At 39.0% G+C, this 22094-nt stretch overlaps 1 protein-coding gene across 1 annotated transcript in view; it reads right to left on the bottom strand.

Moving 5' to 3' along the window:
- LOC112566447 (glutamate receptor ionotropic, kainate 2-like) overlaps positions 1-22094 on the bottom strand; it is a 153306-nt gene that overhangs the window by 16447 nt on the left and 114765 nt on the right. Inside the window, 12 exon segments of the mRNA XM_025242651.1 lie at positions 299-496; positions 1802-1840; positions 5633-5734; positions 5937-6001; positions 6004-6037; positions 6361-6513; positions 6953-7126; positions 7349-7402; positions 7678-7853; positions 9071-9143; positions 9145-9329; positions 18636-18797. Of these exon segments, the coding sequence (XP_025098436.1) occupies positions 299-496; positions 1802-1840; positions 5633-5734; positions 5937-6001; positions 6004-6037; positions 6361-6513; positions 6953-7126; positions 7349-7402; positions 7678-7853; positions 9071-9143; positions 9145-9329; positions 18636-18797 (1415 nt within the window).

A 22094-nucleotide genomic window follows, 5' to 3' on the forward strand; every position in this document is an offset into this window, starting at 1 on the left:
CACACATTTACATATACATATAAATCATACAATGAACAAAGACAAGAAAGGGGGAAGGGGTAAAAAGCAGAGTTCTATTTCGAATTCATACCATAACAGCTCACACCGGGTACAAGAGAAAAATTATGTCGGAGACGTGGTGTCGACCACTGACAGTGAACCCTGACTAGTGACACAGCTATCGTGCTAATAAGAGAGAAGAGACGATGGAGAGAAGTGTACTTACAAATACAGAGCAACACTCACACCAACAAGTACACACCTGTTACAACACTTACATCAGCAGGTAACAACTTACCCCCTCCATCACCTCCCGAACCATTCCGTTCCACTCTCCACTGCTGTCATTCTTTGCCCCATAGTTGTTGTCTGGCACCAAGACAATGTCATACAGGAAGTCCACCATGGCGGACAAATCATTGAGAAGGTCGATGATGAATCCTTCGTATTTTTCTTTTGCATTTGGTGCCTGAGTGGACATCAGGAAGGGCGCTTCCTACACAGGGACACAGGATCCAAGGTACAAAATCGTGAGATCATTGGACTGTCATGTAACCCTTCTGTTCTCTTCTAGCATTCATGATTTATTTTGTCGTTTTTTTGATTGTTTTTTTGAAGTTTTTCTGAATAATTTGGCTCAGAACAGAAGAATGTCATGTCTCGAATAATAGTGAATAATATTTGGAAGAAATGAGAGATTTCATGACATTGAGATGGCTGTTCTGAAGGTTTTCTGGGTCAGGTTACCAAGACACCAGATAAAAACAAGTAATTACAAACAAGTAATGAATATGCGTTGTTTAACAATATATAGTATGTGGAAGCTTACAAAGGGCAGCTTTGTAAATTTTTCACACTAATGAGTTTAGTGTATTCTAAAATACATGAACACATCCCAGGTCTGCTAAATGACTTTCATTACTAAATATTTAGCGTTGTTAATGTGAGTCTAACCATCAATCGAAAGGTTATGACCCTTAAAGACTGTCAATTGTACTTTAATTGGGAGAAGAGCAAAAACGCAAGCGACACTGCGCAAACACGCATGCGCACTCACGCACTGACACATGCGCGCAGATGGCGGCTTATGCACACAAAAACACTCAGAATCACATGCACACATTTACTTATAAACAGGAGCACACATACACAGGCAAACCTACACCCAAGCACGCTCACACACAGACGCAAGCACACACATACACGTGCACGCAAACACTGTCACGCGCATGCGCACAGGGCGGCAAAGGTACAAACCTGCATGCGTAGGAATATACAGAGACTTCACAACAAACTGAGGACAATTACAAGCAGTTAGAACGACACGCTTGGGATGTAAACATGTATTTGTGTATTATGTAAGGTCTGAGTGTACATCGTCATCATGGTCGTCACACAACGACACGAGTCGACGTTGTCGTGTTAAGAGAAACAGAAACGAAGGATGAGAGAGAGAGAGAGAGAAAAAAAAACCAGACAAAAACAAAACAAACGAGAGACAATAGAGAAGGAAACAATGATGTTTCAAGAGAAATAATTTTGCATGTGCATGCATGGTTAGTAAATTGTAAGCATCAGCAATCAAGCGTAATTCAAGCAACTGCAAGCATGATTGTTTTGATGGTAGGAAGGCTTCAGTGTGATTGCCTTGTGTCTTCACTCGTAGGAATGTCCATACATGCGTGTTTCACACACTGCGGGCAGTAGTCAGGGATAATATATATATATTTACTGAGGTTGGGTAAAACAAAATACAGAGGAATAATGCGAAGGAGAACATTCAGACTGTAGTGCAACGAACCATCAACGACGTCACAATAAGACGAGGATGTACATCTGGCTGAAATATAACAAAATAACACAATGAGAGTGAAACAAAGAGAAGACAAGACTAACTGAAATAGCATAACAGATTCAAAATAAATAAACCAAGGAAAGTTCAGCTCAAAAACACGTAGTATACTAGTAAAACTATTGTATAAGAGTGTAATAGTAGTTGTCTTGTTCTTGATGTCCTTGTATTTTTGTTTACAATTTTTTTGCTTACAATATCGGGAAGTACAATCAGCTTGTTTGTAGAGTAAAACTTGTTAATATATGAACAATTTTTGTCGGGAGTACTTACAATAACACAAAACTGAATATTCTTGAAAAGGAATTGAACACAATAGAAGCACAATGTTTAATGATTGTTTATTGTTTACTAAAACATGTTTAAAGGTCTTATAGTCACAAACTACCTGAGAACCTCGGATTCGTCTTTGTCAGGTATTGCACATGCGTGAATAGGTGTGTGTGTTTGCGTGCATGCCCTCTTGTTACATGTCAATGGATGGACGAGGTTTGGAGACCAAATTCAATGACTACATTCCCCGCACCATGTCTCAAAGGATGCGGACAAACAGGCGTACAGTGGGTATCGACCCAACGGTCTCTTTATCCCAAGAAACTAGAGAAGCCGGTGCATGCTGAGCAATTTACAGACTAAAAAGACCGACGACGATGTCAAAGTCTTTCAAGGCAAACAAACAATGCGAACAATATAAGCTTGGTAAGAACTCATTGACCTCTCTTCACTTCCTTAAATTAAGAAGTCACTCCCAAGACGACTGACATTTAAATCCATCTGCCGAGAAGAGTGGCATGTTTTGACCCATTTAAACCCTGAAACCCTGCATCCAAGAAGTGCATTTAGTAGATGCCACAGATAAACATGTCTGACAGACATCTGATATGTTTTTTTTTAATGTAGCAGATATGTGCCGCCGATGCATGTCTCAAATTTATGCTTTTAGTTGATGTCCCCAATACATTTCTGAAAATGCATTTGAGACATTTCTGATGTCCTCGGCAGATGGAGGATAACGCCTCTCAAAGATGTTGAGACTTGGAGGAGCTGCAGACTTTCCAGCAAAGATGTTGTTTAGTGTAGGTTTCCCCTTAAAGTACTTCAAAAGGTCATAGCTTCATCACATGTTCTTTTCGTAGTCCAGAATTTCAAAAAAAGCAGTGAAAATGCTGATTAAATGTATCTACCTTTGCCATTTTAACCATTCAAATCTTTAAAAATAATTATTACTTCGGTCTTAACAGATATTTGATGAAATGACCAGCTGGTCGGGGTCAATCATCGTAGTGCAGTCTCGACCACATCATCGTCAATGATATTAGGAAGAAAACTGTAAATAACTTTGCACCCCTGACTAAGGTAGTATCTCTCTGCTTTGTTAATGAAGCTGTGCAGTTCTCGCCTACTCTCCGGCCGTCTAGTTGCCCAGGGCAACACCTCGGACATTCCAAGCACGAAATGTCCGCAAGATACAATCAGAACTTCTCTGACCAGTGTCCATTCCAAGAAGACTTGAGTGCTTCACAGATACCTTTCTGGTCTTTTTTCAAATAAAGATGATGGTGACATTGAAGACATGTCCAAAGACCAGAAGTGAGGATGAAAAACAAAAATTAAATGAACACGAGCTATTTAAAGACAAGAGGGAAAACAGAAACAATGTTAATTGTCCCAACAAAGAGCCGATTCAGAAAATAATAACCACAGAATTTATTTCAGCTACACAACGACCTCAGCATCATTGTCATCACATCAACAGTATCCTTGGCCCCAAATTTAAATTTTGCTTGAAAACTAAAACTTGCTGGCAGTTCATTTCCTTTAGCACCCAAGTTATTTATTTGTAAGCTTTTTTATGTTTAGTTTTATCTTTTTAAGCTTTGTATCCTCTGTGTCGCCTTACCTTTTCGCACTGCTTACTCTTCAGAAAATTGTTTTCTTTTCCCTCTTTCTCTCTTCTCTTCCATCAAATTTAATTCATCTTGTATTTTTTCATTAAGAAACTTATTTTAAAACTTTAGAAAGAATCTCTTCCTGTTTTCGTGTTTCCATTTTAAAATCGTACATTTATGTTTTAATTATATTATTTTTCTTTTTCTCAATGATTTTATAGACTAACTGACGTGTGTAATTAATCAATTGAGCTCTTCTTGGGTCAAGGGTCACATGAGCACGCATGCGCACGTTCGTTATATTTACGTATATTTTTTAATCCCACCCCTAACACCACCCTTTCAGGACACACCGGACGAAATTGTTTATGACCTCGCCGCCGACGGAGTGGTCCACTTGTCACAATCGCTTGATCATGAGCGCCGCCCTCATTCAAACCGCAGGCGCGTCCTCCCTGTCCAGGGGTCATGGCGGCAACACCCAGACAATTTTTCTTTACGAACGGGCGGCTAGTTACTGGAGCAGGGTCATCGTCGTCGCCTGACCTTTCTGGATGCTGCCGAGACACCAGGCCCACTGTCTTCATTGTCCCAACTGCCAGCCCTGCCATCCTTTATTGTTGCGGCTAACCAAGACCAAGCAGCCGAGACTAAGACAACATAATTGCTTTTCACAAGATGTATGGAGTGTGGTTGAACTTGCATGCACTTCTCGGATTCGCGCTTCATACACCACGCTTCTTCGGCTCGTGCTGGTAGAGAAAAAAAAGCAATGTAGGTATGGAAGGGAAGAAAGTGCAGGACGAAGAAAAGTGGAGTTAATTTGCTGGACTGTTGGCCAAATAGGGGAATCTTACATCCTTCGTTCTGACACTCGCTCGGGAACAAATACAGTCGGTGTTTTATTTCCAATCACTCCAGGGCATGACCGGGAAATTTCAGGGGTAGTTATTGCGGACCTGAATTAAAACTATCTTGTTGTTAGCTGCGTGTCTCTGGTACATGGCTACGGTCCACCCGCTAGTACTTACACATCAGACAACTAATCCAAAATATTGGAGAAAATTACTGATTCTCTCTTTTGAGACAGCATCACAAATTACAGTAAATAGGTTACAATGTTCACTTCTTCTTAATGCCAAATGATTTTTTTAAAAACTCCTCAGCTTTTAGAGGACAAAGAAAATTCTGAAGATGATCGTATTGATGGTATTGTTTATAACCAAAAGTAAAAGAAGCCAAAGCAAAACCGAAAGTTTGGAACGATGTTCTTATATCATCAGCGAATCATGATTACACAATCTGTTGACAACAAAAAAATATTCATGTACATACAAACAACTTTGCTTGATAAATAAATGTTTTACTAAATTAGTGATGTGAAAATTATTGTGTAAATTCTGACCAGACCTGTCTAAGATCCTTATATATTTGCCTTTCTGACAACAGATATTTTTAGGAAAACTGTGTTGGTTATTCCAGCAGATATTGTTCAAGCACTATGTAAGCAATAGAAGACAAACTGTCGATAGAACGTGTATCCAGGATATGGCCAGAAGCTGACAAACGTGGGAGCTGTAAGGACGACCTTGTCTTGAAATGGGAATTAGAAAAACTAGAAAGCTACTCAGTACTTCCGAAGAAATGCTATTTTTCCACAGATTTGTTCATAGATTCCTTTAGGGCAGAAAGGTCAGTGTTTTCATCACCTGGATCACCTGCTTCGATTCATTCCACAATGATGGTTGTGTGCACGTTGTAAATTATTAAAGACATTCAATTTAAACAATTTTTAAATGAAAGATTGAAAAGCGTCTTGACAAGGGGTCAGAACAAATAGAAAAATGCTTGTATAAAAGCTCCATGGCGAAGGAGGGGGAATTCAACTCACCTTGACAGTGGTAACAATCAGAGTTTTGTTACCAAAAGGAGAACCTTGACTTTTTTCAGCTCGACTCATGTTGAGACCAGTGAGGTACTGCCAAGTGCCAGCCTGAAAACGGTAATAACGGTTAAAAAGGAAAAGATCAAACAAGAATTTTCAGATATGGCAGATTTCAACACAGCGCAAGTTGTTAAAAAGAGATAAAGAAAAAAAATATCGCAGTATTTTAAAAGAAAGAAAGAAAGAAAGAAAGAAAGAAGAAAGAAATCGTAAATTAATGCAGCAAAACAAGGGGAGAAAAAATATTTACCTTGACAAGCCCTTTTGTCTTGAGCTGAAGGACATCTAATTTTAGATCAAACCGTCTTCCATCTTTAGTCGCACATCACCAGATAACCCTTTGATGGTCATCTGAAAGTAAACAGCAAATGTAAACTAATGTAGGAGAACGATATGTTGTATGATGCTTTTGCACTGGAGTAACCTTTTCTTACTTACTGCCTTCATCAAACTCTTTACGTCTTCACTGTTATTCTTTGAAACCATTTCTTGGCTGATAAATGATTCTGGTGTGAAGTAAAATTGGGACAATCTGAAATTTCTAAAATTCACAAAATTCTAATCCTCGACACCATAGATAAATTATTCTGTGGTCAATGTATAGACTGTGTCTATGCTGACGATAGACTAATGACTGGATCGAATCGTGGACAAAGAGAGAGAGGTTGACTCACCTGGTTGAGATATGTATAGAGAGAACGGCCCGAGGGCCACTGCACAGGGTCGTCACAACTCGTGTTGACCGGATGTAAGACGACATGTTGTTCGTAACGCTCGAGCGCTTGGGCGAGAAGATACACCGCGTCATACATCAGCGCCACCTCGTGCTAAAAATAAAAAAAAAGATGGAAACGAAAGGGAGCTTACTCACACAAAAAATGTTGTACTAAATTCATTAATCGTGTGCCTCCTGCCCCACTTAATCTAAAATACATCATTTAAATAAAATAAAAAATATCATGAACCCGAAGAACTGAAATTACTTCTATCTCGTATAGTTGACAGAAACTATCATTACATACAGCAAAATCATCTCTATCATTAAGGCAACCCTCGATTGTTTCCTTTAACTGATAATTGATTGATGTAAGTAGATGTTTGATAATAACATGTATCACTATATACTTCAACTAAAAAATACAAAGAAGGTAAAAATCACTTACTGAAACAATTTCTTCCTTTCATAAAGTCATAATACGTTGTATACTTTTCGAAGAAAACTGTCTGACCGAGTATGTTTTAGGCATTAAATAATGAAGTACTTACTCGTAAAAATGAGCAGCCCGTTGTATTAATAAGCTGCAGATCTGTCTGAAGCTCGTATATCCCCATGTCTCTCATGATGGCCTCCGTTCTTTTATCCTCGGGATCAACGACGCGAAACCCCGTAAGATTCACGTAGTTGTGACGGAAGTCTTCCATGTCAAAACACTCGATATCCTGCATGAAGAAAACAGAAACTATGAGTGCCAGACCATTTCTGTTAAAGCCAGGTGTTGAAGTAACATGTATTGCTACTGCTATCAAGTCAGGTGAGACTGACAATGGGTGAGGTACAGAGCGACATAAATTCCCTGATGATGATGATGATGCTGATGATGATGATTGATGATTGATGATACCTTAAACAATATATGAATGCACGTCAGCACACACACTCACCAGGTTGGTAAGAATATAATGGTGATATGGATCAATCATGCCTTCCTGAAGAGCCTGAAAAAAGAGGGAAGCGTGTGACTAAAACTGTCTCGCAAATTACCTACAACATGTAAAGTACACAGCTTTAAACTAAAATATATTTTAAAAATGTAACAGAAGGAAATAAAAGTCTCGACAGTTTCCAGATGAATTCTCTGAGGTGCAGTTGTAATGTATTTACTGAGGTCATGTGATGAGGCAAGTCGTGGTGTACAATGGCAGTGCAAGTCTTAAATTCTTTAATGAGTTTTACACTATCTTAAAGTTTAAGAAGGAATGAACCTACGGACCATTTTCAGAAAAAGACTGGTTGCGTCGACCGGGAGATCCACCAGAATTCGTTTCCATTTGTTCATCTTGGCTTCTTTAAGGACACTGCGCATGTTCCTGATGTCCACCTGCCGCACGAAAGTGTCTATCTTCTGATGAAAGTCGCCTCTGATGACGCTCTGAACCTTAGAAAGGTCTGTAAACAAACAGGAGCTTTTAATGCCAACAAATACAACATACATTTTTTTCAGACGATTTATTTACAGTTTTGCTAGGTATGGGGTGGGGAAAGGTAAATGATTTTTCCGTAAAGACTGACACGAGATCGGAACCCAGGGCATCCAGTCCTCACTGTAATGGTGACTGGACCACCTAAAGTTTTTGAATTGTTAGTCTGAGTATCAATTAGTCTGTGTTGAAGGCTCTTCTGTAGTCTCGACATAACGACAAGTTTCTTCTTCTCTTTCACCGCTCTCTCTCTCTATATATATAAAACGCATCGTCATGAACACAAAAAAGAAAAATGAATTCTGAGTTTGTGTGGAAGCATTCTTTCCAGAGCTTGCACTGCAGTGAAGTAGCAGCTACTTGGCCTCAGTGTTGTCACAACTGCTTAATTAGTCTCGACCTGTGGGTTACAAGGTGGAAAATCAAATTCACCAAAAAAAAAAAAATCTTGTGTTGCCCGCGACTTGTTTTACAGAGTGCTTCGCGCTTGAGATGATTTCTTAATTAAACTGAAACTGGGTCAAATACACTTGGCTGGCAAACCACTTTAGTTAACAGACTATTCCATCATATGACAAACTGTGAGTTTTTAACCCAGTCCACAGGACGTGTAAGGATTATTTTGTAAGCCAAGCTCATTCTTTCTGGCTGATTGTTTTTATTTTTTGTTAATTTTAGGTACAGGATCGATGTAAACATTTTCACGCTAGAGGCATCGGTTGCTGCGGAATGTGAAAACATGTTCACGTTTTTTCATTGGTTGTTCACAACCTACGACGACTTAATTTTTTTTAGGAAAACTAAGGTGTTTTCACTTGTGTTAAATAGTTTAGAGTGCTGAAATGAAACACCAGATGTACTGACCTGATTCAACAAATACACACTTTGATGTTAGCCAAAGCAATAAAATGCAACGTGGACAAGGTGCTGAGGTGGACGCAGGAAAGTCAGGTTTATCCCAAACAAGCAAGCTAAGGATACATCAAGGCAAAGAATATAATTCACGCGGAGAAAAAACAGAGTGCCCGAGACGAGATTTGAACCTAGACATACGATCTGTGCTGTATTCATCACGCCATTTCTTTGCCGTACTTTGCGTTGAAGGTTTATTGTATCTACTCGACTAATAATAAAATCACATCCTAATATGTCATTATGATAACCAATATTTGAGCAGTTACATACCTGTCCTTCTCTCGTAGACAATGAGGATCTGATCCCAGCCATAGTACGCGATCAGGTCTGTCAGAGCCTTTCCCCAGCTCCGTGGGGCTTGGGTGAAGGTTCACGGACATGGCCTGAGTGGCCATGACCTCACTGGCGTCCAGCCTCATTTCCAGGTGCGGGATCTGAAGCGAGGTGCACATGGAGTTGACGTAAGCTGCGATAGTTTCAGAACGAGGCCCGAATATTGCCACAGGGTTCTTCTCTACCTGACTGCACACTGAAACACAGCAAAGAATTTGTCCTTTAACTTGTCACTTTGCGTTAAATTTTGTGAGCAGTATATTCGCGAAAGTGAAATTAAGAGAGAGAGGAATAGAAGAAAAAAGAGAGAAGATCGAGAAACTGAAAAAAAAATCAGAGGACAATTAAAGGTTTTGTTCGCCCCTGTGCAATTTGTGATTCCGTGTCAAAGGATGTGGCTGCCAAAATGCATGCTGGCAAATGTCCTCTTTTCGAGTGGATTTTTTTGTTCTGTCGTTTTCTGGTTGATGAAGATTCAGGCAAAAATATGACGCTCATTTCGCGGAGAAAATGTTTAAAACCCACGAGTCAGGCCCACGCACAAACATTAACAACAACAGGAAAAGCCGTTGGCAGTCAAAAACACGACAACCGCAGCACTCTGACTCATCTTGCCCTGAACCTTTTTGGTATTGACATTTGTAAAACCACTTTTAGAGACAGCGAAACTTTCCTCGAAAAACATCATAATGGGTAGCCTTATCATCAAAAAATGTAGATAACGAATTAAGATTGTTAAACTTTGACAGAGTTTAGTAAGCTTTGGACAAGCTTGGAGGACAGCAATGTTCAAGTTTGGACAAGTTTGGAAGTATGTGACAAATGGCTCCATAACAATAAATCAGTTTAACTACTAGCAAGTGATGTTAGAAGGAATTTGAAGCCCATGAGTTTGTCAACATTAACTGCGCAGTGACCCAGAAGCTGTTGGCAGTGAATACAAGACACTTGACAACTATTCCACAGTTGAAGCCAGAGTATGCTAACGATAAAAAAAAATGAAGATTTGCATTTTGAAAAATTGTGATCGCATTCATGTAAAATATGGTAATTATTTTTATTGTCCACGTCTTAATAATTGCCTGGGCATTCTGTTCTCGTGTGAAATAGTTATAGAGCCAACCTTAGTTACTTCAGTCCCGGTCATTTACACAATTATGTTTTCTTTTCTCTTTCGACCACTATTTCGCATTCTTTATCAATCTCAAATGGTCAACGAGTCAACGCATTTTTTTTAATATCGATGACTTACTCTCTAATATAAACTCAATAGTAGAATCAATAAATAATTTAATAAATTCTAAGGTCCAGTATCATATTGTTACCATAGTGAAGGAAGCTCACGAATTGCAGTTGAATGGTTCAATTGCTTAAAAATAAAGAATTTGAGTCTTGTGAGTCTTTGAGTTTGTCAGTCTGCAAAACACACACATACACATTTCTCACTCAGGTCAGACACACAAGCACACCGATCGCTTAATTCCCCTGATTCTCACCAGCAGCGTCGACACTCGCCTCCCCTGAGAAAAAAGTCTCGTTAGTCCTCGATGCCTGATATCTAACCCGTCCTCCGTGCGAGGTTCCTAAAGTCGATGAAAGTCCACACACATCGCAAGGCCAGCATTTCCACACAACGTCTCGAGGCTCAAGTTGATTTCCGACAGAAAATTGGTACAGGAAAGAAAGGCACGAAGGATCAGGAAAGAAAAGAAAAAGATACAAACACAGTTGATAACGTCCCGGTAGGAAAGCCAGAACTCCATTTTTTAAGGTTTGAGATTTTTTTCAAACGTTCATGCCGGCTCTCTCGTCATGCTGTGACTGTCATTACAGTGCTTCAACCACAACAAACTTCGTTGTTGTTTTTTTTTCTTCCAGAACATTCCTGACAAATGCTATGGAAAGCTAGTGTTCCTTGCAGAAGCACGAGTTACAGCCACGAAGATAGTCAACAGAAGCTTCCAGGTAAAGCTTTTCTCGTAGTCCGTTGAAAATGAATAACTGAGGCACGAACAGACAAACAGATAGACTGTGAGAGCAAGAAATACAGACAGATAAGCAGATGACAGGACAAACAGAGATGACATGTCAAACATTCTGACTATACCACTCACTTCATTGCCATGTTTTCAAACAAGAGCTAAGATTTCTCTGTCATTAATGCTTGCAGGTTTTTAATTTGCTTCAAGTGTACACCACAAACCCAGGTGAAAGATAAGTTAGCTGTATAACCGTTTGAAAAAAACACGTGTGAATACTACTCAGCAAGATTTCATTTCATACACGAGCGATACAGATCCACCCGCCACTGCTCCAAAGACTACACCTAAGTTTCATGTTATCTTCTTTTTGATTGGCTGGCTTAAATGTTGCTGCTTAATGAGTCTTAAAACATGTACTTAACAGCGACATTAACTATATGCACTTGGGTCATTCGCAGTTTTCTAGATGGTTCTGGAGAAGTCGTGTTCACCAGACGGCTGGACTGACATGGAATCGATGGGAGGTCTGGCCAGCAATCACCAGGGAATAGAGCATCATCACTGCACTCGGGCATCTGTCAAACCCCAAGAAACACCCAGCTCTCCAAACATTGACACCGATGCTAGGGTGGACGTGATGGGGAGTAGTTGAGACAGAGAGAGAGAGACAGAGAGAGACAGACAGACGGGCAGACAGACAGACAGAGAGACAGACAGACGGACAAGAATGTTATCCTAGAAATGCATCGTCATCGTTTAGTTTAATCTCACGCCCTTGCTTCATTACAAATGTTATTAATCTTATTTATTTGGTAGTTAGATAGTTGTTTATTTATTTTTTAGTTTATTATTTATTTGGTAGTTAGTTGTTTATTTATTTTGTAGTTTATTATTTATTTGGTAGTTAGTTGTTTATTTATTTTGTAGTTTATTATTTATTTGGTAGTTAGATAGTTGTTTATTTATTTTTTAGATTATTATTTATTTGGTAGTTAGATAGTTGTTTATTTATTTTTTAGTTTATTATTTATTTGCTAGTTAGATAGTTGTTAATTTATTTTTTAGTTTATTATTTATTTAGTAGTTTATGGAAGCACGCCGACGTACATAGACTGTTAAAGTTTCTTCACTCTCTACCATTTTTTTTTTGTCTCAAAATAATTTTTTTTCTTAAAATTCAAAAGCTTTAAAAACCAATTCGCATATTTTTTCAAAGTAATTTCTTAGTCTCTGACAAAATTAATGTTTGAAACTTAGAAAATCAGCAGGATCCCTTAGCCGGAATTTGCGCAATTAAAACAGAAAGAAAACCTAGTCTGTCTTGAAAAAATTCAGACTGTACTTGGCAATATTGAAACTAAGCTAGAAGCAGGGTTCTGTGTTATAAAAATTAAGTGCAGTGAAATCGAATTTAACACCAGTAATATGAGACCAGAAACGGCAGTTTTTCACTCGCATCGGAAAGTTAAAAATACCGTAATGCACACACACACAAACATTTGTTTTTAGTTGTTTGTTTTAAATTTTCGCTTATTCTTGATTTTGTTTGTTTTTCTATTATTTTTTCTGTTTCTAAACTTAACCATGGCGTAGAGAGAGAGAGGTCAGGGTTGCTGTCACACTCCCTACGTGAATCTCAGTCAAAGAGTCGCCACCTAGTGGCAAAGCTCTGTGGACACAGCTCACGAGCAAGCCAGAACATTATTTGTAATCTGATATGAAAGTCAACTCCGTGATCGACCTTTCGGCAGACGCGACCTTCCCTGATGGAGGTTCATGCTTGACCTGACCTCGCCACCCGACGCCACTCATTTAACGTCATTTCCGGAGCGATCATAAGGCTCTCGTTAGCGAGACGAGAACGAGGCTCCAGCTCTCTCGTCATTACTCCCGGCACTACGTTACACGGCATTCATACATGGCATCTACAATAAATGGCATGCCAAGCATTTCAAAATGAGGTTTTGCCGACAAAGACTTCAGTTCTCGTCTATTTCGAGACAAACTCTCGTCCAAGTTTGTTTTTTTAATCTAATAAAATTAATGTTCCAAACATTCTTTGTTTTGATTGGTTACTAAGTGGCCATCCAGATAAATTTAAAAAATACCAATTACATTAGCTAGAATGCAGCACGTGTAGGCGCACAATTTTGTTTCAATTTTTTTTTAAATTACACACCCTTTAGGGCACTGCTTCATCAGTCGAGGCAGAAATACTATTACCGGTAATTATTCGTCTAGGGCTAAAGGTCACGACTGGAATTTGCTGACAAGTCTGTGGGTGCTCGGATGGGTCAGACGCTTGCCAGCTGTACTTAGCTCCTGAAGAATCTGAGCACCGTTGCCTTCTCCGGTGTCTACTAACCTGTCTCAAATCGTAAAAAACCCAGCACTCGGTGGAATTGGAAGAGAGAAATCGGAATGCACCCTTCTACAGATGATGAACATGTACACAGCCAAGAAAAAATACACAACCTTCTGCCACTTTTATGAGATGTCCAGGTCTGCTACATTTTCTTCAAAAACATAATTTAGTTAATGCTTGATAAAACAGATTAAAATGTCAGGCCAGCAGACATGAGTTGCTGTTCGTGTCAAAGATTTTGTCATGCTGTCTGTCGGAAAGATGCCATAAGCAAGGACCAAAGAATCTTGGGTTGGATTTGAAGGTAAAGTCCTTTCGTCAGATCGTGACTTCAAAAGAAAAAAAGAATCTGGAATAAAGCATTGAAAATGTTATTAAAAAATGTTTCTTAACTTTATGATACACTTACCTACCAGTTCCAGACAGATGTAGCAAGATACTCAGAAAAACGCAAAGTCACGAAACACATTACAACCATAAAAATGGAAGACAGGAATAGAAGACAACTATAAAAGGAGATAAAAGGACAATGCAGAACGCAACAAAAATCACAACAAATATTAATTAAATCTTCCTGTCATTTGTCCAGCCATCTCTCTCTCTCTTGAACACGTGCATCTATTCAAACACTCACGGACAAACGCTTGCGCGCACCATTAGAGACGCATTCTATGATTGAATATCCATTAAGAGGTTCACGAAAAAACAAAGACAAGTTAACAAGCTCGCTGAACTGCAGATTCTAGATGCCAGCGATAAAAGTTCACTTTTGAAGATTCTTTAAGTGTGGTCTCTAGTGTCGATGTCAAGCTTTTTTAAATAAAAGATCGCAAAACTCGCATAATCACGGGAAATCTAGTGTAATGACCAGGGGGCAAAAACACTCGCAAAGGCTTTTCCTTGCTGGCAATCTTCGCAGTGCTTCAAGTAGCCATTGAGAGCTTAAGTCGTGAAAATAAACGTAGAGACATCACATTTTTACAGAGTTCAAGTTGGAGTTAATTTGATTTTTGTTATTAAGATGATGCGTGCTTTGATAGCATGATTCGATATTTCTTAAAGTGGCACTTAATTTTTGTAGTTTCTCAGAATTATTCCTGAGATATATATATATTAATCGAGTTGGAAATATGGAAGAAATTAGAAGAAATACACTTTTCACATTCTAAAACGAACAACCACGCGCGTGCAAGTGAGAGATTGAATTAGTTTTATTGGTTGAATGCAAAGTGTTGTTGACTCCACGTGCATACTGACGACAACAAAAAATTTCAACACAAATCCACAGACACTTGAGCTGAACACTCCCTCGCGAACTCACATCATTGTTAAAATACAAATGACTGATGGGTTCCGAAAGATTCCCGCAGTCCAGGTCCTTACACCGGGAGGCAACCCCAACATCCGGCACAAGTATGGAAAGCTGCGTTTCTCTCCAACCCTCTAGAGGATTACATCACAAAGCCTGGAAATCATTACTGTTTAAAGCCATTCTTCGTGGAAACGTCTGAGAGTACTGTATATGTAAAAATCAATTTACACTTTCCTACCCGCGACTTTCCTTTCTCTGTAGAGGTCTTGTCCTTGTTGACCTTTGCCGAGTGTTTGCCATCGACTAAAAGGTTCCAGCCACCGGGCTGCGGTTCGCCCCCACTAGTGTAATCCTGCACCGTTTGTAAACTGCACACAACTGTTACGATTCTGGATTGGGTTGTATGCTCGGAGATCAATTAAGGCAGGGTTGAAGGACGGTTATTGATTTCAACCTTCAGTTGATTGATCAATTTTGTAATCATCCAACATCGATCATTAAATCAATCAATTAGTTTTTGTTCTTGTTTTTTCATTTCTCCTTTTCGTCTTAAGACATTTGAATTTTGTCGAGGTCTAGAAATTTCTCTATTTTTATAAATATTTTTAATATTTTAATATTTAGGGTCATGGTGGATTCAAGTGAAGGAAGCTTTATTTTTCTTTCCAGCAGACTAATCTCAATTTCTTGACCACTTGTCCTCCTCTCTTTGCTTGTCTAGCCCCCGCCCGATACCAATCCACTTTCTTTTCTGATTCCTCTCCAACAATACAGCATCACATAGTAACCAGAACAAACTTAATTCCAGACCTCTTGCGCTCCAGTGTGCCAGAGCCCGGTCTGGTGGAGCATATGACTCCCGAAGACGCAGGACCGGAGATAGGGATTACTTATCTTAAGCCAGTCGTAAGCATTTCCATAAAACCTCTCATGTTTAATATTTCACTCGGTCGCAGAGAGAGGGTGAGGTGGAAGTAAGACATTAATGTCTGGCACTCACTTGTGAGTCGCCTACTAGGCACTTAAGCGACTCCATTTGCCGGTAAGTAGAACACAAAAAAGTGGTTGGCGACCGTCCAGCTGGGCACAGCTTTATTGTAATGGTAAGTCTACAGCTGCAGAAAGTTGTGGAGATTTTTTTTCGTGGTCGAGACTACAATTGTGTATGGTTATAATGCTATAGCGATCCTACCTACTACTGGTAAAGTTTTCTTGTGATGGTGAGCACACAACTGTTCATTTATTGTTATGGTAAAATTTTGAATTGATACAACTTAATTGTAACTACAATTCTGATGAACACAGCTGGACACAAAATTATACTGTAGCGAAGAGGAACGAGGTTGAATGGTGACCCCTGAGTTACAATTGTGTAAAAAGAACGCGCACGCGCGCAAACGCACGCACACGCACGCGCACTGTCAAATAGTCCCAGCGGCGTGGATTTTGCACTAACTGAAATCTGTAAATATCTATTTACAATCTACATATCCCTTCTAAAATGTAATTTCCCATCCTGGGACACTCCTTCTTTGCCTGAAAGCCAAGATGATTTTTAGGAAACTGCAGCCACGGACAGGATATTGGCTAATTTTTTTAAATCAGAAAATAATTATCTTTAAAAAAGAAACGAAAATTGAAATATTTCATTTTAGAATCTAGCAGAAGATGACACTATTACATAAATTTAACAAGTCCTGAAGGTACTGACCGTAAAGAATTCAATGCAATATTTTCAGTTTACCCTCAGCGGGTGTTGTGAGTGCTCCGCGAAGCTCGAGGGTATGACAAGAAACTGAGTGCAGCCTCGACTCTAACATTGAGCATCTAAGTCTCTACTATTATTATTTATTTTTTAATTATCATGGAATGTAGAATTTTACTACCACACAAAAGAATATAGTAGCTTCTGTCCTCAAACTAATTTACTTCTTCAGTGCAAGCATCCCCCAAGCGCCAGGACAAATACTTTTAAATCAGTCACTAATAACTTTTTTAAACTATTGCTTTTCAATCTTCCAGACCAAGTGAATACTAAAATAGTTTGTAGGTTAAATCAATTTTGGTTTGCTCTGAAACGTTAAAGATTATGAACTATTAAAAAGTAAATAGTATAAAATCAGTGTAAGAGAAAGTAGAAAGAATAATAAATAATAAATTTAGTTTTATTGCTACAAGTGAAAATTGGAAGCCAAACATAATATATATATATTTGCAAAACATTGTTGTTAAGCTGAAGAACTTTGATTTAGCTTGTTAACGACTTGCATGCAAAAAGCTGAAGTTTGCTTGTATCTCCTGACATTCCACTATAAATCCACTAAATTAAAGCCGAGGGCTGGAGTGTCCCTCACTAGAAATCCGAGTAGGCGAGGCAACTTCAAGCTGATGGTTTATAGGGACAGTGTTATGGCTGTTCTGTAGCAAGTTTAGAAATGTGTTCCAGGTTCGATAACAGCAAGGAAGAGTGTTCCTGATTGAAAAAAATTTCCATCCGTACGACGATAACACTTAGACGAGGCAAAGGGCCGTGCAGATAATAACGGCTGCGGGTTTTTTAAAATGCACACACCGAGTAAATTCTTAATTTACGGCTGAAACTTATTTATGGTCGAGAGGCTAAAGTTCAGGAACGAGGATCAGCGTGGTGTACCTTGCATGGTTTAATGTTTGCCTCTTAGCTAATTAATGTAAACATTTCTACTGCTTTACATGTGAGCATCTCTGAAATTTCTTACATACAGGTTGCTTCAGTGTTTGCTGTAAGCACTGGATTTCACAGTCAGGCATCTTACACACAGCAAATAATAAAAGGTTGTAATGGATAGGAGATAATTTTCCACTGCCAGCAGTGATTTTAAAACAAAAATATTGAGGTCAGTAAGAAAACTGTAAGCTTCATCTCTCTACCTGTCTAATGTTTCTCGAAGCCAATTTTTTTTGCGAAACCTTTCCTTATAATGAAAGACATGGAGGAAGACCTTGAAATTAATAGTCTCAAACAACATTTTATGTAAAGAAAACACAAAAGTGTCGAAATAAACAAGTATACAATAACACATGAGGCGGTCTTGAAACAACAACTTAGGTCACACAAATAACTCAAAAGCTGGTATTTCTTGTTTTCTTTTTTTTTGTTTTCTTGTTTTCTTTTTTCTTTTTTGACACTAGAATAATTTTCATTCTTTGTTTTGGAAGAGATGCTATCTGATTTAAAGCAAATAGGTAAGCATTCGGATGGAGAGAAAGAAAGAGAAAGACAAGGGAAAGAAGACGATGAGAACTATGCAGAGAAAAGAGAAAGTGTAGCAGACAAAGAAGAGCAACTCAAAAGAGAGAATGTGTGCAGAAAGAGAACGGGAATATATAGAAAGAGAATGATAGAAACATAAAAGAAATAAATAAAAAGGCAAAGCGAAAAAGATATATAAAAAACAGTAAGAGACAGAGATAAGAGAGAAAAAATGAGATGGAAATCAGAAATAAAGGAATAACAGATAATATCAGAAGAGAGAGAGAGAGAGAACAAAATTTCAAAGGAGAGAAATAAAGAAAGACAGAATGAAGAGAAGTAAAGAATATAAAAAAGCTATACCTAAAAGAGGAAGAATAGAGAGATAAAGAAATAAATAGGACTTAAAGAAAGGACAGAAAAATGGAGAATAATAAGAAGGAGAATGCAGGATAGAAGACAAAAAAAAAAATCTTTCAAAACAACAACCGAAATCCCGCAAGACAGGGTGAAAGGAGTACATAGAGTATTTATATATAAATAAATCCCATCTACAGAGAGAGGGGTGAGGGGTGAGGCAGGGGCAGACAAGCAGCACGGCAGGCGCTTACCTTTCCTGGAAGCCAGGAAGCTATCGTTGCTGGGGACGTGCTGGAAGTCGTAGGCCAGACGGACGTCCTTCAGCAGGTCCTTGTCGTGGTTGATGCGGTAGACGGCGTAACGGAAGGCGTTCTCGATGCTCTCGTGCTCCTCGCCCTCGCCAAACAGGACGCCTGCAACACGCATGCGTCACATCTAATCAACATCAGTCTCGCTATCTCTGCATGCACATCGCTACAACCTACAGCGATGACGAGACAAGGAAAGTTTGGTTGGGGGGGAAGGAGGTCTGTGTGGGGATTCTTGAATTGTTAGCGACTTTGTGTCGTCTCGCGCGATATGAGATTTTTTTATAACAAATATTTTGTGAGCAGTTTTCCATTTGTATTTACAGACAAGGAAAGAAAGTGGATAGACAGACAAAGAATATGAAAACAGAATTTAGATGACGCACTTTTTAGCAACTGCTGACAAGAGGTCACAGAGATAGTAACCTACAGGTGCGCAGGATGGGGTAGATCTTATTTTGTTAGCCACTCAGGACATAGGTAGGTACACTTACGAGTAGTGTCTGTTGTTGCTTGACTAATGTTTCCACTGAAACCCTGCAGTTCCCTCCTACCCCTACCTCCTCTAAATCCATTCATTAATCAAAAAAGTTTCCCTTTCACGATCTGTAAACGTAGAAAGTTAGATAAACAATGTTAAATACTGTTCGCCTATCTATCTTTTATAAAGAATGTTTGGGAATGTTTTTATGTCTGTATATCGTCCCTTATTTACTTAGTGCTTCCATCTAGTATTAACATCACTCTGTGAAGTAGAATCAAGGAATAAAGGAAACTGGATGGCTGGAGAAAATTGCCGACATCAGTGAGACAGAGAGTGGTTCAAGATGAGACTTCCATCTGCTGTCTCAGTCTTACCATTGTGCTATCGGGTCACCCCAATATCCATCTTTTCTCTACAAATAAAGTACGAAACTTTTTACTCATTTGTCATCTTTTATTCCTTCATTATTGCAACAGAATACACAGAATTTTTCTTTCTTTTTATTTTTTGTAAGTCGCGCTCTCATCTTTTGATGCCAGAGAATTATGGTTTATATTTCATGAAAATAAAAACCTCCTGGACACTTGCAGGTGTTTGTGACAGAGTTAAGGATTTGTCCTGGATTCTGTTCAGATTGTTAATGGACCCTGTCATCAAAACTCGGGTCATTTTGGTGTGGAATCACTAGTCAAGAAAATCACATTACAGGACTGCGTGGGCTCCTCGTCTATGATCTGGATGATTATTCATGTTGGAAAATGCTTAACAGCTTTGATTTGTCTTGCGTGAAGTTGCGAGAGACGCCACCTACGTTTTTTTCCTAAAAGAAAATGAAATCGATGGAAAAAATTGCTTCCCTTGGCTAAGAAAAGAGTTGCTCTTTCTTTTCTCGGAAGGTCCACTTCAAGCTTCAAGAAATCCGGTACAGCTGTGTCAGATAGGACAGAGGGAAAAACTGTGGCGAGTGAGCAAGAAGAGGAGGATTTTGTCGAGAAACGTTCATGATGTTGAACAAGACTCACCCTTAGGCGTTTATTTCCCCTTTTTTTCTCTTTCATCCTCTTCGGAAAGGGAAAAATCCCCCACTATTCAGTTTTTCCCTTCTGGGAACAAGCGCCTTCTTATCCCCGAAGTTAATGACAGAAAAAAAATTTCATTCTGTGATAAGATTGCACGTAAGCACTATCAATAATTTATGACTAAGAATTTTAGAGAGATACACATCGAAAATTGTACGAGTGTTTTAAAGGGAGGTCAGTTTCTAGTCAGCAAATTCCTCTGAGAATTAATTTTCGATTAGAAAGTTTTCTCGGTTTATTGTATGTTTTTTGTGAGGATTGGGTTGTCTTAAGTTCAGCTCTCGTCTCTGGCATGCTGTTCTTTCTCTGCATGTGGCATCTGTTTACAGGGCTGGCTGTCTTGCCTTGATACAGCTCGGAGGAAAACAGCAAATCCTCCCATCCCCACTTCATTGTGCGTTGGCCGCCATTGCTGTCTTAGAACAGCTGGCAACTAATGCAACAGAGATTGGCTCCTAGGCTCCTCGACTTTTTGAAGGGTCTGTGGCTATAACGATTCTGAAATACCTTACAATTTGCATCTACATCCTCTGTATTTAGTATTCTTTATTACTCCTTCACCTGAAAGAGGGACTGATACACGAAAAACACATATATAATATATATGTTCACACACTCCCATCATCTCCATAGCATATCTCTCACTCCCATGCACCACCACACACACATTCTCTATCTTTTTCAAAATACACTATACACTATTCATTATAGACTATACATTACAAAACACATTTGCGAACACGTATATATGCATGCCTTGAATGAGGGAAGAGAATAAAGTCTGATTCTCTCTCGAGTAAAATTAAAACTTATTCTCATCTTTCCTTGACTCTGAGGTGCAGTAACACACTGAACTTATTAGTAGAAAGTTTTATTTTCTCTACAGACTGGTGTACCCTTTCATTTAAATTAGTCATCCATATAGTTTGTACCCTCACCACAACAACAGATTACACTGTGATATTACTTTCTTCATCGTGGCCGTGTGGGACGTCGAGACTAATGCGGTCAAAGGTCAGAACAAGTTTTTGCGGGGTCACCCAAGCGGGTAACCACGGGTTGTCCCAAGCATGATTTAAACTGTCTCTCGACAGACCCTCGGTCTCATCTGTCAGACGACTCCATTTTATGGGCAGCTGCTCCAAGATGAAATTTCTGATTATGTTGCTCACCTCTTATAAGGTGTCGGACAGAGAGATCTACGCAGTTTTATTTCCATCCACCGTCTGTCAAACTTTACAAGTTGTCATTTAGTCAACAATTTTAAATATTTCAGTATGTCAGGTAAACAATCGTTATTTCGCAGCTATAGTGGAGTGCAGAATTTTTGTTGTTGTCGTTTTTTTTTTTTTTTTTTTTTTTTTTTGTTTTTTTGTTAGTTTGGTTTTTTTGTTAGTTTGTTTGTTTGTTTGTTTGTTTGTTTGTTTGGCTAATGACGAGGTACAGCTCAGTTCGAGGTGCTATAAAGAATGCACTAAAGTAAGTCAAACGTGTGGCTTGACTTCTGTACACAGACAGAACTAATTAGCATACAAGATGGACAGAATGTAGACTGGATAAAAACAACAACCACAACACACCTATGTACAATGATGACGTCTGTTTGGTTGACATTTGTCTGCACATCGCGATGCTATATTTGTGTTCCTCAGAAAGAACATATTCCACCTGATTTGAGAAAAGTATCTTGACCTGCCATCTACCCAGTCATTTACCTCCATATTGCACCCAACTAGTCCGGAGACTCGAACAATGTCACGTGTTCTCTAACGGTCATAAAGGACTTAAATTAAACTGTAAACACAAGCATTCCCTAAGCCCCTGACCGACTCTTCCCCA

This window comes from Pomacea canaliculata, linkage group LG6, assembly GCF_003073045.1.
Source record: "Pomacea canaliculata isolate SZHN2017 linkage group LG6, ASM307304v1, whole genome shotgun sequence".
Classification (NCBI taxonomy): Eukaryota; Metazoa; Mollusca; class Gastropoda; order Architaenioglossa; family Ampullariidae; genus Pomacea; species Pomacea canaliculata.